The sequence below is a fragment of the Leiobunum rupestre genome, chromosome 5 (genome assembly GCF_980474605.1).
Source record: "Leiobunum rupestre chromosome 5, qqLeiRupe1.1.hap1, whole genome shotgun sequence".
Classification (NCBI taxonomy): Eukaryota; Metazoa; Arthropoda; class Arachnida; order Opiliones; family Sclerosomatidae; genus Leiobunum; species Leiobunum rupestre.
In genome coordinates, this window is record NC_143388.1 from 56,020,487 (window position 1) to 56,034,559 (window position 14,073).

The 14,073-nt window shown below is 37.7% G+C and overlaps 1 protein-coding gene across 3 annotated transcripts in view; it reads left to right on the plus strand.

Annotated features, from left to right (window-relative positions):
• spas (spastin) overlaps positions 1-14,073 on the plus strand; it is a 39,330-nt gene that overhangs the window by 8,110 nt on the left and 17,147 nt on the right. For 2 of the 3 annotated variants that reach the window (XM_090174667.1, XM_090174666.1), the window contains 5 exons: positions 1,743-1,886; positions 2,002-2,243; positions 3,824-3,980; positions 4,187-4,251; positions 5,195-5,272. In XM_090174667.1, the coding sequence (XP_090030793.1) occupies positions 1,743-1,886; positions 2,002-2,243; positions 3,824-3,980; positions 4,187-4,251; positions 5,195-5,272 (686 nt within the window). The remainder of the gene's footprint in view (positions 1-1,742; positions 1,887-2,001; positions 2,244-3,823; positions 3,981-4,186; positions 4,252-5,194; positions 5,273-14,073) is intronic. The other variant, XM_090174668.1, reaches the window with a different exon arrangement.

The window sequence follows — 14,073 nt, forward strand, 5'->3', positions numbered from 1 at the left end:
CAGCCCAAAATCATGCCTTTGCATTCCCAATTCCTGCATGTCGTTTAAAAGAAAACATTTTGAAAGGATGAAAAATTCGATTTTACGCTGAAATGTACTTTTGTAATCCAGCGATGATAAATATACGTCATTGATGGGTAAATGTACACGCATCTTATCTCAGTATTTTTACTTTATTTTTACGTTAGGCCATAGGGCATCCCCCTGAAATTAATATTACCTCAGGAAACTATATATTTTCTCTAAAATTATTAAAAACCATTTATTGTACAACAAATGGTTTCTAATTATTTTAGAGTATTCTATGTACAAGTGCTGCCATTTACTAACAATTATTATTATTAACTATATATTTATTAACTTGGAGTGACTTAGGAATGGCCACTGTGCTGGGAAAGTGGCTCGAGATGCAGCTAGTAGGTCTTAAATTATGTCGAATGTAAGATGTAGCTCGTTTTTTTCATATTCATTAGGTGGCCGCTGAAACTAAGAAGTTGCGCTTCGGGAAGAAAAAGGATACTCACTTGGAAAATATACTTACTAAAATTTGTCATCTTCATGAAGCGGGTCTAGTTCCGTGTAAAATCACATTTAGATAGAATATAACGTATCTTCCGTGTATTATTAGAAACAAAGCTTATTATCAACACCGCACAGAGTTTTATTTAGAACATCGCAAATTGCAAATGAAAATTTTCTTTTGTAAACCACTTCCATTTGTTTGATAATCATTTGTGTCACCACAGTCTTCCTTAGACATTCCTAGTGTATACAACATATATAGTTTCCTAGTTATGCAGGGTGTTTTGGATAAGCATGTTGTAAACTCAAGGGTGTGTACTTCGGGTCCTGATGAGTCGAAAATGTCTAAAGAACGTGGGTCCTACAGTGCTTCGGTTCAGAGATATGGGTCCCCTAAAAGTACTGTCTCAAACAAATAAAATCGCTCAAATGTATGAATGATAATCTGCCTTGAACCAAATGGTTTGCATTAAATAAGCATTGGTGCTTTTTTGATGAAACGATCAAATTTTTAGCAAGTGCCAAAAGTTGATTAGTGAACTGTTAGAAGTATGTTTTGTTTTATAATGATAATAGTAATGCCAACCTAATTTAAATGACTCGATACCATTCAAAAACCAAGTTGTTAATTTTATTTTTGCCAACATTCATATGGTACAAATTAAATTAAATAGATTTAAAGATACAATTAACAAAAATTACAGGAATTGTTAAAATAACCACCGCCAGCTTGAATGAATGCTTCACGAACTCTGGCTTAAATTCCTGGTGTTTTGAACTGTCTCACACCCTTTAATTATGCTTTGTCGCAGGTCCTCAATGTCTCGTACTTCCGTTTTATACACTAAGTCTTTCAATTGATAACAGAGAATAAAATCGCACGGTTTTAATCTGGGTGATTGGGTCAGCCAGGCAACTGCTCCACCTCGTCCTATCCACCTCAAGGGGCCCACATCTCTGAAATGAAGCACTGTTAGGACACATGTTCATCAGACATTTTTGACTCATCTGGACCCAAAGAACACACCCTAGAGTTCATGACATGCTTATCCGAAACACCCTGTATATGTATTTCTCTGATAGTGTTAACTGATTCTTTACATAATTGGCCTAAGAAATGTCCTTTAAGAATATTAAATTTGCCCTTTACAATTTTTATTTCTTAAATGTTTTATAATTGCACTGCATGTTTCTTTATTTCCAATTTATTACTGTCACAGCTAAAAAGAATTCTCAAAATGTCACTGAAGAAAGTAGAGCTAGAAAAAAATGGAACCAGCAGAAACCATTTCAAGTTGATTCTATGTTTGAAAGTTACTCAAATAAAAAGGAACCAACTAATGCTGATAGAAAAAATGTTCAAGGTAGCAGCCAATTTAGATTAATTTTCATTTCCATGGTCCTTATTTGCTTAGAATATACATAAGTTTTTGTAATACCTCATTTCTTAAAGAAATTTTTTTAAATTTAAATTTTTAGAATCTGGTAGAAAGTATTCACCAAGCATGCGTGGAGGATCCATTGTTAAAAGTCAAACACTACCTCGAAATATGAATTCTACCAAACCTCCGACGTTTTCTGTGCCAGTAGTTTCTCAGCTTAATTCTAACAATAGACAGAGACCAGCCACACCTCCCGGACTGAGAAGACAAGCTTCTCAACCATTACCTGGTAATTCAGGATATCAGCCTTCGTTATCCAATACAAGCTCTCCAATTCGGGTAACTGTCTAAATTTTTTAATTGGTATCGTTATTTTATTTGAATGCTTATTAACACTTGAGGGTTTATAATAGCTATTTTCGTAATTTTTTTAATAATTTATCAATAATAGTCTACTGTATGTATAATTAATTGTCAAATTATATGCATGAAAGTCATATTATCTTACATTGCTAGAAGCAAGAATCCCTAAATATACATAGAACCTGTTAATAGTAAGGTTTCTGGAATTGAGTTTTCGGTTTTGGAGGCAAAGCTACATTTAGCTAGCTGTCTGCTCACTAAGCTTAGATCTTGGTATATGTCTGATCATATGAATGTTTGGTGCTGTGTTTAGGACTAGCAGATACTTAACTGAAAGAGAATGTTACTGTAGTATATTAAACAGTGGGCTTAAGGCTATGGGCTCGAAACGAGGATAGAGTTTGGTCAGGGGCTCTAATAAAGCTGAAACCTATTGATTCGTGGCACAGGGTAGTTAAGCCATGTTGCTGCAAACTGCCTAGGTCAGATTAAAATTTGGCACATGAATGATTTGTAAATAATGGAATATATTTACCAAATAACTTCCAGTAAATAGATTTTCACATTTCTTACGTGTAAAACCGAATTGGTGATAAATTGAAAATACTGATGGGCAAAAGATAATAATAAATTTTAATTGAAAGACAAGATACTTCAACGTGGCTAAAATCTTTTATTTACATTATAACTGATGGGGTTTTCAGCTTTAATTTTGAACCAAAATTATTTAAGAGCCTTGCCCACCTACGTTATATAAACCAGTTCAAAACCTTAGGTTAGCATAAATCATTTCTAATCGTATTTAAGAAATGACAATTTAAGTTTGTAAATCTGTGCATAGAAGAAATAACCACTAAGGACAGTTAGTTATAAATATATTTCTTTAATTAGAAACTCTCTAATTTCTTTATACAGCAATAAAATAATTAATTACCATAAATTCCATGTTTGATGGTTCCTTCTGATTCCGCCGGCAAGTCGAGAGTTGATCTAAAATTTGAGTGTGTTCTCAGCTGGTAGTTATATGACTTTTATACTCTTTACCGCGTGAGTCATATATTCTCGAAGCAAAAGGAAGAGCTCGTTGAGCCATCTGGTTGAAATATTGCCATCGGTTGCAACATGATAAAATGGCGAGCTTTTGAACAGTGGTTCATGGTTCCAAAGCTCGCCATTTTATTATGTATATAAAAGATTTTAGTTATATCTTGTCTTTCAATTGAAATTTATTTATTTATTCCATAGCTTATAATAAGTTTGAAATTTATGAATAAGATACCTATTGAATGAAGGAAGGAAAATAATTGTAAAAACTATGTTTAGAGATTCTTTGTACAGTTTTGGATTCTTGCTATAACAAGTTTCTAAAGTTTTTAGGCTACAAACAATTTTCATACATTTATTTTTATTGTTCATATATTTAGCCTTTTTTAAAAACTTTTTTTATGTATTGGAAACGCTCTGACAATTTCAAAGCACTCAAACCTTTATATTCAAACTAAAATTTTTTAAACCATTTTAATAATTTTGTTGTTTGCCATTGTTAAATATTTTAGGCTAGAACTAAAGGTGGTGCAGCATCGAAAGTTAGTGCTCAAAAACCAAGCGTTAAACCTAAAATAAATGCTTTAAAAGGTGTTGATTCGAGGCTGGCCAAGCAAATATTGGATGAAGTTATAGATTCAAGTCCCCCAGTAACATTTGATGATATTGGTAAATATTTTTCGCTTATTTTAAATGTTTCCATTAATTAATTATTAATTGGAATTTGGTGTTCAATTCAACAAAGTCTATTTTTTGACTTCTAAGTTATCTGTTAACAGTAGAAGTTTAAATCTTCCAAAATATAGTAAATGTTAAGAGGCTTAAGAGTTTGTTTTTCATTTTATCCAAACCAACCTTTCCCTTTATTTTACAAGCCGGACAAGAAAAAGCAAAGCAAGCACTAAGAGAAATGGTTATTTTACCGGCGTCCAGACCAGATGTAAGTTTTTATGAACCTCTACATTGTTTGTTACAAGGAAAACATAGCACAAAATTTGCATAAAGTGATTTTACAAAGTGCATGAATTGAAGTTTGAGGCTCACAAATTCCTTAGTATATTTCACCACAGTTCTCTGATTTAAACCAGCGTTTTAAGTTGAATAATTTTTTTAACAAAAATCATTGATTTAACTTGCTCAATTTATTTATGAAAATATGCAAAGAAATAGTCGCCTATTCAGAGCAAATAATTACAAGTACTAATTAAATTTAAGTAAATTCATGGTTGCCACGGTACCTGGAAAACCTGGAATTCGTGGAAAAGTCAGGGAATTTCAATATGGGTCTAAAAATCAGGGAAATGTCAGGGAATTTAATTTCGGTTGCAAATAGGAAACCTTTATTAAAATTTAGGGTAAACAAATACAAAATTTAGCCACAAAATAAGTCAGGGAAAATCTCCGGAGATAGTCAGGGAAAACCTGGAAAAGTCAGGGAATTTTAATGAAAAAAAACTGTGGCAACCCTGGTAATATTTATTTAAGTTTTCATTACCAAAGGTATTTTATTTAATGAAACCTTGTTCATAGGATATGATGTTAATTACATGTCTTCCAACTCCATGATGAAAAACGCGTTTTAAAATCTCTCGCAATACCTCGAGTTTCTTGCTTTGATTATCTGATTTAGCTCATTCTTCAGGATTAGGAGATTTGCTTTTCCATCGTAACTTTTTCAATAGCACAAGGAAAATAATAAGGTCTCATTTAATTTTTTTCTGTGGCAATGTTATGTAGAGGCATACTTATGAATGTTTGTTAGATATGATGCACTTTATCAAAAAATTTTCCGAATTAAAAAAGGCAAAATATGGTTAAAAATCAATATCGCAAAATCAATGAAAAATATAAATATGTAAGACTTATTTCAATTTCATTTTCAGCTATTCACTGGCCCTTTACGTTCCCCTCCTAGAGGGCTCTTGCTCTTTGGCCCGCCTGGAAATGGAAAAACTATGCTGGTAAGGAGAACCATGTAAATAATAACCTAAATAGGTGATATTATTGGAATCATTCCTGATTGTCTTGCTCCCTGTCGAGCAGCAGCGGAAGTTTAAAGATAAAATTTTTGGCTTTGAAGAAAAATCAATAACTTTGAAGGTTTTAATGAAGCATGTATTGGTTGAGTTGACACACTTTTGGGTCTTATGTCGCTTTTAGTATAAGCAAATCCCTTTTACTTTAACAAAATATTTATTTAGTATAAAGATAATGGTTTTCCTAATCCTAGTAAGAGAGTAATTCCATGACAAATGGTAACAGCATGTCAACCGGACCTCAACCAATTTGGTTCAAATTTTGTAAAGGGGTTTTTCCAATACCGTAATAAATGAATTCTCGATATTTTTTTAAATCGGATCAGCGGTTTCGGAGATATGGCAGGTCTAAATCTTTCAAAATGACCTTGACCCTTAATGTTGAGTAAGATATAAAATGACGAGTTTTCAACCGATTTTCAAATTTCCTACGCCATTTTCAAGCTAATATGCAACGTTCTTTGTACATCAATAAACCAAAAAAATATTTGACAAATTTTAATGGTCAATATTAAAGGTTAAACATTTTGACCTTTGACCTTTCGCTTTAACAGAACTTTTATTTTAAAAATAATGGTCATTTTCGAATTCCCTGCCCGTGATTTACCTATTAATGTTAAAATCCCAAAGTAATATTTCTAGATCTCGAGATATTTAATTATGAAATTAACACCAGAAAATAAGAATTTAATATAAATTTAATGGAACTCACGTTTTGCAGTACCATATTTATTAAAACTTAAAAACTGTTTTTTTTGTTATTAACATTACTATTAGAAATGTTATATGAATTATTAGTCTTTTCAGTGAATTTATTATTTAAAATCTCATTATTTGTATATATATTGTTTACATTTTTCGTTTATTTCGTCGTCAGTGCTACCATATCCAAAACGTTTATCTTTGAAACTTTTACGCAGAGCCCAGGGAATATGGCTCAAATTACCTGCGAAAAACGCAACAATCGTTCATCATATGTTCAGCCCCTGGTATTTATATAGTCATCTGCTTTTTGTTCTACCATTCTGTCATTATTATAGGCGATTCGCGATGGATGCGTGTTCTTTTAAAGGCGTTTCTGGTAATTGTCACCGCACCATTTCATAAACTGCAACCTTGTACCTTTTCGTGGTGGAAGGGAGTAACATTTGGAGGGGCAACCCTTCATGCTGGCCAACTAAGGCTCTGCTTCTTCCTTAAGCTAAGGTGTGAGGTATCGTGCTGAGGGCTGAGTGGTACTGGGGAAGCGAAAATATGGTATCGTGAACGATCCCCTCGGGGAACCAGGCGACACCCCGTTGTATTTTAGCCTTCCGCCCGGACAGAGGATTAAGGGCGGTGACTTTTTACTTTCCTCTTTTCTCGTGGGATCTTTTATGAATTCCAGTAACAAAAATAAAACCAAACAAAAAACCATCGGGCAAGGGTCTGTCTCTGACAGCACCCTGCTCTAGCCAGGGGAAGGGTGTATCTCAGGATACTACCCTCCCTTCCACATGTTCAGGTTGTGGGTCTGTCTTGGAAGAGCCCATGGTGCTAGGGTCTGCCTCCGGTAGTACCCAGCATCAGAAGCCGGAGTCTACCAAAGACAGTACCCCAACGGAGGGAAGCAAGGTAAGTGCTTCTAATGCCTGTACTCGCAAGAGGAACAGGCGTCGTAAGACAAACAAGAAGGAGGTAGACGACTCTTCAAAGGGTAACTCCTCTTCAAACAAGAGAATAAGGGAGTCGGACCAAGACTCTCCAAGTTCTCAACAATAGGCTGCCAAAAAGTCCAAGCCACTGACCTTCAGCGAAGCTGTGGGTTCGACGCGGATGGCCATCATAAAAGAAGGCTTTCCCTCGAACGGCTTAACCGAGGCAGAAATGGGCGCCATCCAGCTTGGAGTTCTGGAGAGGATAGACGGGATACCCTCGGGTAACCCTCTTCCTCAATTCCTGCAATTCCAGCTGAAAGGAGGTGCCCTGGTTTACCTGTGCAAGGATGACTTCACAGGTAAATGGTTAAGTCAGGAGTTCGACCGTAACGAACAGGTTCTCCAGGGAACAAGGCTTTTGGTAACAAAGGCCAGTGATCTGCCGAAACCTTTTAAGGTCGCTCTCCGTACGAGGGACGTCTGGACGAAGGACCCTAAAGTTCTTCTAAGGCGTCTTCAAACTTTCAACGGTGCGCTGAACACAAGCTGTTGGAAGGTTCTGGGCACGTCCGAGGAACTGGCTGCCATCCGTTGGATTTTTCTGATGGATTGCCAAGGGTAAAATCCTTGGTCTTAATAGTGCAGGTTATGTCTATTATGACTATAATTCCGTCTCACCTAGAGCTTGTGTATTGGTACGTAAGGAAATTCATGCCCTTCAGCTTTCAATCTATCTCTCTAGGGACACTGCCGTGGTTAATATCATTTCCCCTATCGCTGGTGGGAATGATGAATTGACGCTGGCTTCTGCTTACTTTCCTTATGATGATGCTCTGCCCCCACCATCACAGGAGGTAACCAATCTGGTAAACCACTGTGAGAGGTCGGGAAAGAAACTCATTATAGGTTGTGATGCGAACGCTCACCATGTTATCTGGGGCAGCAGTGACTGCAACGATCGTGGTGATAAACTAATGGAATATGTGGTTAGTACAAAACTTCATATTCTTAATAGGAACAATGAACCAACTTTTGTTACTCGTAATAGAAGTGAGGTCATTGATCTCACGCTGTGCACAGAAAATGTCGCAGCTCTAATTAATGATTGGCATGTGTCCAGTGAACCATCACTGTCGGATCACAGACACATCTGCTTTAAAGTCCGGATGAATGTGGTTCCGGTTTACACCGAACTTCGCAATCCCAGGCGAACCAATTGGCCTGGTTTTAGGGATGATCTAAATCTTCATCTGAAGGATGATAAGCCTAGGCTGTCATCAGTGCTGGATTTTGTTTTGGCTGTTGATCGCATGCAACATGCCATTATCGACTCCTACCACCGCAACTGTCCGGTGAAGTCTGCCAACGAACCAAGGTTAGTTCCTTGGTGGAGCCACGAGATTGGCAAACTTCGCAAAGAAACTAGGAGGCTTTTTAACAAAGCTAAAAGGTCGGGTGATTGGGTTGCCTACAAGCACACCCTCACTGCGTACCATAAGGCCATCCGCGAGGCCAAGAGGGACTCGTGGAGGAATTTCTGTGAAAATATCTCTGATATTCCCAGCACGGCAAAGTTAATGAAAATTATGGCCAACGATAAGACTTCACATCTTGACACTATTAAGTTGAAAGATGGTAGCCATTCTTCGTCGGGTAAGGAAACTCTAACTCATATGTTAGATGTACACTTTCCTGACTCCAGAATTACAAACAGTACTGATTCTGACCCCCTTCCCTTTAGGATTGCACGTACCAAAAGGGAGGATTGGGCGGTGGCCAACAAAATTGTCACGCACTCCAGACTTATCAGGGCAATAAAGTCTTTTAAGCCCTTTAAGTCTCCGGGGCCGGATGGGATAATTCCCATTCTGCTGCACGAGAGCATTGATATTATCTGCCCGATGTTGAGTAGAATCTATAGGGCTTGCATTGCCCTTGGAGATATTCCTAGCACCTGGAAACTTTCTAGGGTGATTTTTATACCAAAGCCGGGGAAATCTAATTATCTCGAGGCTAAGGCCTTCAGGCCAATCAGTTTGACTTCCTTTTTTCTAAAGATTCTGGAAAAATTGGTAGACAACTATATCAGGGGGGAGGTTATTCCTCATTCTCCTCTCTCAACGGCTCAGTATGCCTACCAAAAAGGTAAATCTACTGAGACTGCCCTTCATGGCATAACTAATTGCATTGAAAGGGCTATCAACTATAAGGAAATAGCGTTAGCAGTTTTCCTTGATATTGAGGGTGCCTTCGATAAGGTGTCCAGCGCAGTCATCATGAAGGCTGCAAAGCGCTTTGGTATTAATGACACTGTGTCTCTGGATCAAAGCTATGCTGACGAATCGTGTGGTGGTATCCTCTCTGCTTGGTGAATCCCTTATGATCGCCACTAGCCGTGGTTGCCCGCAGGGTGGTGTTTTATCACCTCTGCTGTGGTGCCTGGTTGTGGATGAGCTTTTGGTGAGGCTAAACAGGGATGGGTGTCGCTGCTTAGGCTATGCCGACGATATCGCCATCATCTTCACGGGTAAGTTCCCCAATACTATTAGCGATTTAGTGAGAAGGGCTCTTGCATCAGTAGAAAACTGGTGCAGGGAAGTTGATCTTACGGTTAATCCTAATTAAACGGTTCTTGTTCCTTTTACTCGTAAAAGGCTGCAAAACTCTTTTAATAATATCTCCTTATTTGGGACTATTTTGAGCGAAAGCACGGAGGTGAAGTACCTCGGTGTTTTTCTTGACAACAAACTAACATGGAAGCCCCACCTTGACTCTATAGTTAAGAAGGCTAAGATGTTACTTTGGAGGACCAGGAGTGCAGTCAGCAGGTCATGGGGTCTTAGCCCTTAAGTGGTCTTCTGGCTGTACACCATGATCATCAGACCATTGCTCTCTTATGCTGCAGTGGTCTGGTGGCCTAGAGTCCAAATTAAGAGTGATCTGCGCACCCTTCAAAGGCTGGCTTGTGTCAGCATCACAGGAGCTATGAGAACAGCCCCAAGTGCTTCTCTAGAAATTCTCCTGAACATTCTTCCTCTTCATCTTTTTATAGAAGAAGCTGCTGCCATGGGAGCCTACAGGCTCAACCAGAATGGTTGGTGGAAGGCGAATATTTGGGTTAATAGCCACACCAAGATCTATCGGGACATTTCATGTCAGTTACCTGTCTACCTAATGGGTTCTGATATGGCTACGAAGCTGCATTTTAGTAAGTCTTTCAATACTTATTATCCAAGCCATACGGAGTGGGCCAACCATAGGACCCTCGGGGCCAGAGGAGAAATCGTCTGGTTTACCGATGGGTCTAAGACCCGCTCTGGATCTGGTTCGGGTATGTATTGTCTTACTAGCAATCTCGGCTTCTTTGAAAGCCTTGGTGTTTATGCTAGCGTTTTTCAGGCGGAAATTGCCTCTATCTGCTTCTGTGTTGACTTTTGTCTCAAAAAGAAGCTTCATGGCAAGGTTATCCAAATTTATTCCGATAGTCAGGCAGCCCTCAAGGCTCTCAACCAGTTTCAGGTTTCTTCAAAACTGGTGTTCAGCTGTTTGAATCTCCTCTCGGAGCTAGGTACCAACAATAAAGTTCAACTCTATTGGGTTCCTGGCCATCGGGGGTACTATGGTAATGAGAAGGCTGATGTCCTGGCCAAGAAGGGGGCAGAGGCTGGGTTCTTTGGTCCCGAACCTGCAGTTCCTATCCCGTCTGGCATAGTTCGCGGCCTTATCTCTAACTCCATGTCAGACCGTCAACTCAAGCTTTGGCTTGAGATGGATGGCCAAAGGCAGGCTAAAGAGTTTATCTCTGGCCCCTCTTGGCAGAGAGCTAAGGAGCGGCTCTCGCTCTCCAAATCTAATATCAGGCTGGTCGTTGGCCTACTTACAGGTCACTGTCTCCTTAACAGACACCTTTACCTAATTGGTATCAGTGATGATCCAATCTGTAGGGCTTGTCAGGTTGAGGAGGAAACCGCCTCTTATGTGCTTTGTAGGTGCGATTACTACGCGGCCCAAAGATTCGAGCATCTTGGTATGCATCAACTGGAAACTTCTGATTTCTACAATATACCGGCCAAAAGGATTCTCCGTTTTGTGTCGGATATCGGGCTTTTTAAATCTTAAGGTTCGGGGTTGCACAATGGACCTCTGGTCGAAGTGCGCGAATGGGTCCTTAGCCCTTCAACCCTTTCACTAATAATAATAATAATAATAATAATTGTCACCGCAAAGTGTTTACTAAAAATGCAAATTTAAGAGAAGTTACTAGTAAAAGAGAAAAAACTACTAAGTTTACGAACTGGAGTCTCGAGAAAAACAATTAAAACGATTTGTTTGCACCACAAGGAGTTACACTTGAATAGATTTTCTCATAGACAATTTAAGTCTTTAAATATTTTTAAACACCACAAAAAACCACGCAGTAAGAGCCTGAAAATACTCACGTTTCAAGACTACAAACTTAGTAAAGGAATTATTGATGGTATTGTTCCTGGCCAGAAACTTTGTTTGCAATGCTTCGTGAAATTTCGAGAAGTAATTGACATAAATATGAAGGTGACACCCAGCACTAGTCAAAGTACCACAAGTTTTCTATCGTCAATTATTAACTCTCAATCAAATCCATCTAGTGCGCCACAAACTACACCACCAATCGGAAAAAATCGGGATATATTTGAAGACCAAATTAATACAACTTTATCACTCCTTGATCAATCACCAGTTAAGAAAAGTGAGAGCGTTTTTGCTTTTTTTATAGGGTGTTTGTTATATTCTGTAAATTTTACAGAGGGACTAAACTCAAGAGACTTACAACGCATGGCGAAAAATAAATACTATTCGGCAGCTGATAGTTTAAAAGGAAATTGGAAGAAACTTGCGAGGTGTCTCTGCAGGAGGTTGAAGATCCTAAGAGTTTAGAACTTAAACTTGGAGAACATGCTTTATATGGAAAAATGATGGTTGAATTATTAGCTAAGTTCAATGCCGAAAAAACTACATATTCGGAAAAGTTGCAAATTTTAACAATATCACCCTTATGTATAACCACAACTGCAAAAAGATTTGGTGCCTCAAGATACTTACAAGGAGAGTACCTGTGGTGTTTATTGCCGATTTGGTTCAAAGTCGGGCGTAATGTAGACCTATATGAGATATGAAATTTCCCATTCGATTTGCTATGGCAACCGAAAATGTTTTTGATCAATAAATAAAATCTCCATTTAAAAAAGCATGGGATTTTCTCGGTTTCACAGCTCCGAAAATTTTGAAAAATTTTGAAAATCACGAAATGTGTAATTTGGACCACGTTTAGGTAAATTTCATCAAGTTTGGGTAAATTGAAACATTTTTAGGGTAAATTTGTAACAAATTTTGGGTAAAATAAGGGAAAAATCTTATTTTGGTTGTAAGTGGTCAAAAACATTTTCGGTTGCCATGGCAAATCTAATGGGTAGTGCAACGTCTCCTTTTAGGAAATTTCATATCTCATATAGGTCCACATTATGGCCGACTTTGAACTAAATCGGCAATAAACACCTCGGGTACTCTCCTTGTTAGTGAAAAGAAGCCGACAGTTAAAATATGAAAGGGGATTTTAAGTGTCCCTGGCTATCAATCAAAAGGAAACAGATTAAGCAACGAGGTGAAAGATGTAGTTTCTAATTTTTCGAAAGCGACGAGTATAGCAGAATGACCCCTGGTCAAAAAGACTATGTTTCAGTGAGAAACCAAAATACCGGAATTAAAGAGCAAAAACAAAAAAGACTTCTATTGCTAAATCTAAAAGAAGTAATCCAGAAGTTGGTTTTTCTTCTTTCTGTTCACTGCATCCCCCTTGGTGTATTTTGGCTGGTGCTAAGGGTACACACACGTGTGTACTAGTCATCAGAATGTGAAATTAATGGTTTTAGCATTACCAAACGGAAATAATATGAAAGTTTCCGATATAATGGCCCTTACTGTTTGTAATCTTGACGACAGACAGTGCATGATGAGATGGTGCAAAAAATGTCCTGGAAAAAACGGAATACTAAATAATCAAACCGTTCGCGCAATGCTGGACGATGTTGAAGAAATTGGGTATAAACAATGGATTTCGGTCGACAAAACGAACCTTATATCTATATCAGAATCGACAGAAGAGTATATGCATTGTTTTTCCAATAAAATAGTAGAACTTTCACGTCATATCATTTTACATCTAAAGCCCAGTCTCAATATTTGAAGTCGCTAAATGAAATTGTAAAACCTGGAACCGCAATTGTTCTAGGAGACTTTTTGGAAAATTATTCATTTGTGGTGTACTATTTCTAATGACACTTTGAGACACGTAAACGTGTGTATAATAAGTGACGCAAAGTCTCATTCTACAAGTACCTTCTACAGATTTCAGACTAAATTAATTACGTATTTAAAAAGCGTAATATCCAATTTTCTCTATCTATTTCTCTGACGGGTGCACGGGACAATATAAAAATAAATTTAATTTTTCAAATATTTGTCATCACAAAGACGACTTCGGTATAGATTGCGAGTGGCATTTCTTTGCAATGGCACACGGAAAAGGCCCGTGCGATGGCATTGGGGGAACGGTTAAAAGGTTAACGGCTTAAACAAGTCTTCAACCTCCAGTCTGGCCAAATTTTGACACCAAAAGAAATGTTTGAGTTTTGCTTTTCAGCTTTTCAAAATATAAATTTTTTTTATGTTACAAATGAAGAAATTAATGAAAAAATCAGTTTTCTCGAAGAAAGGTTTTCAAAAGCAGTTACGATCAAAGGTACTCTGAGATATCATAAATTTGTTCCAATCAGCACTACTAAAATCAAAGCAGCACCCCTTTCCTCGATGAGCGAACTGACAACTTTCGATATTTCGTGTGCTGTACTGCATGACACTCTTGAAATATTACCCGAAACATTTGTAGCATGTGTATACGGGAGAAAAGTATACATTGCTATAGTGAAGGAATATTCAAATGAATGTGGCGACTACTTAATTTCCTTTATGTATCCACCATTTAGTTCTTCGAATTATTTTTGGCAAGTTATTAAGGACGAATGTTGGGTATTACCAGAAAATGTATTGTGTAGA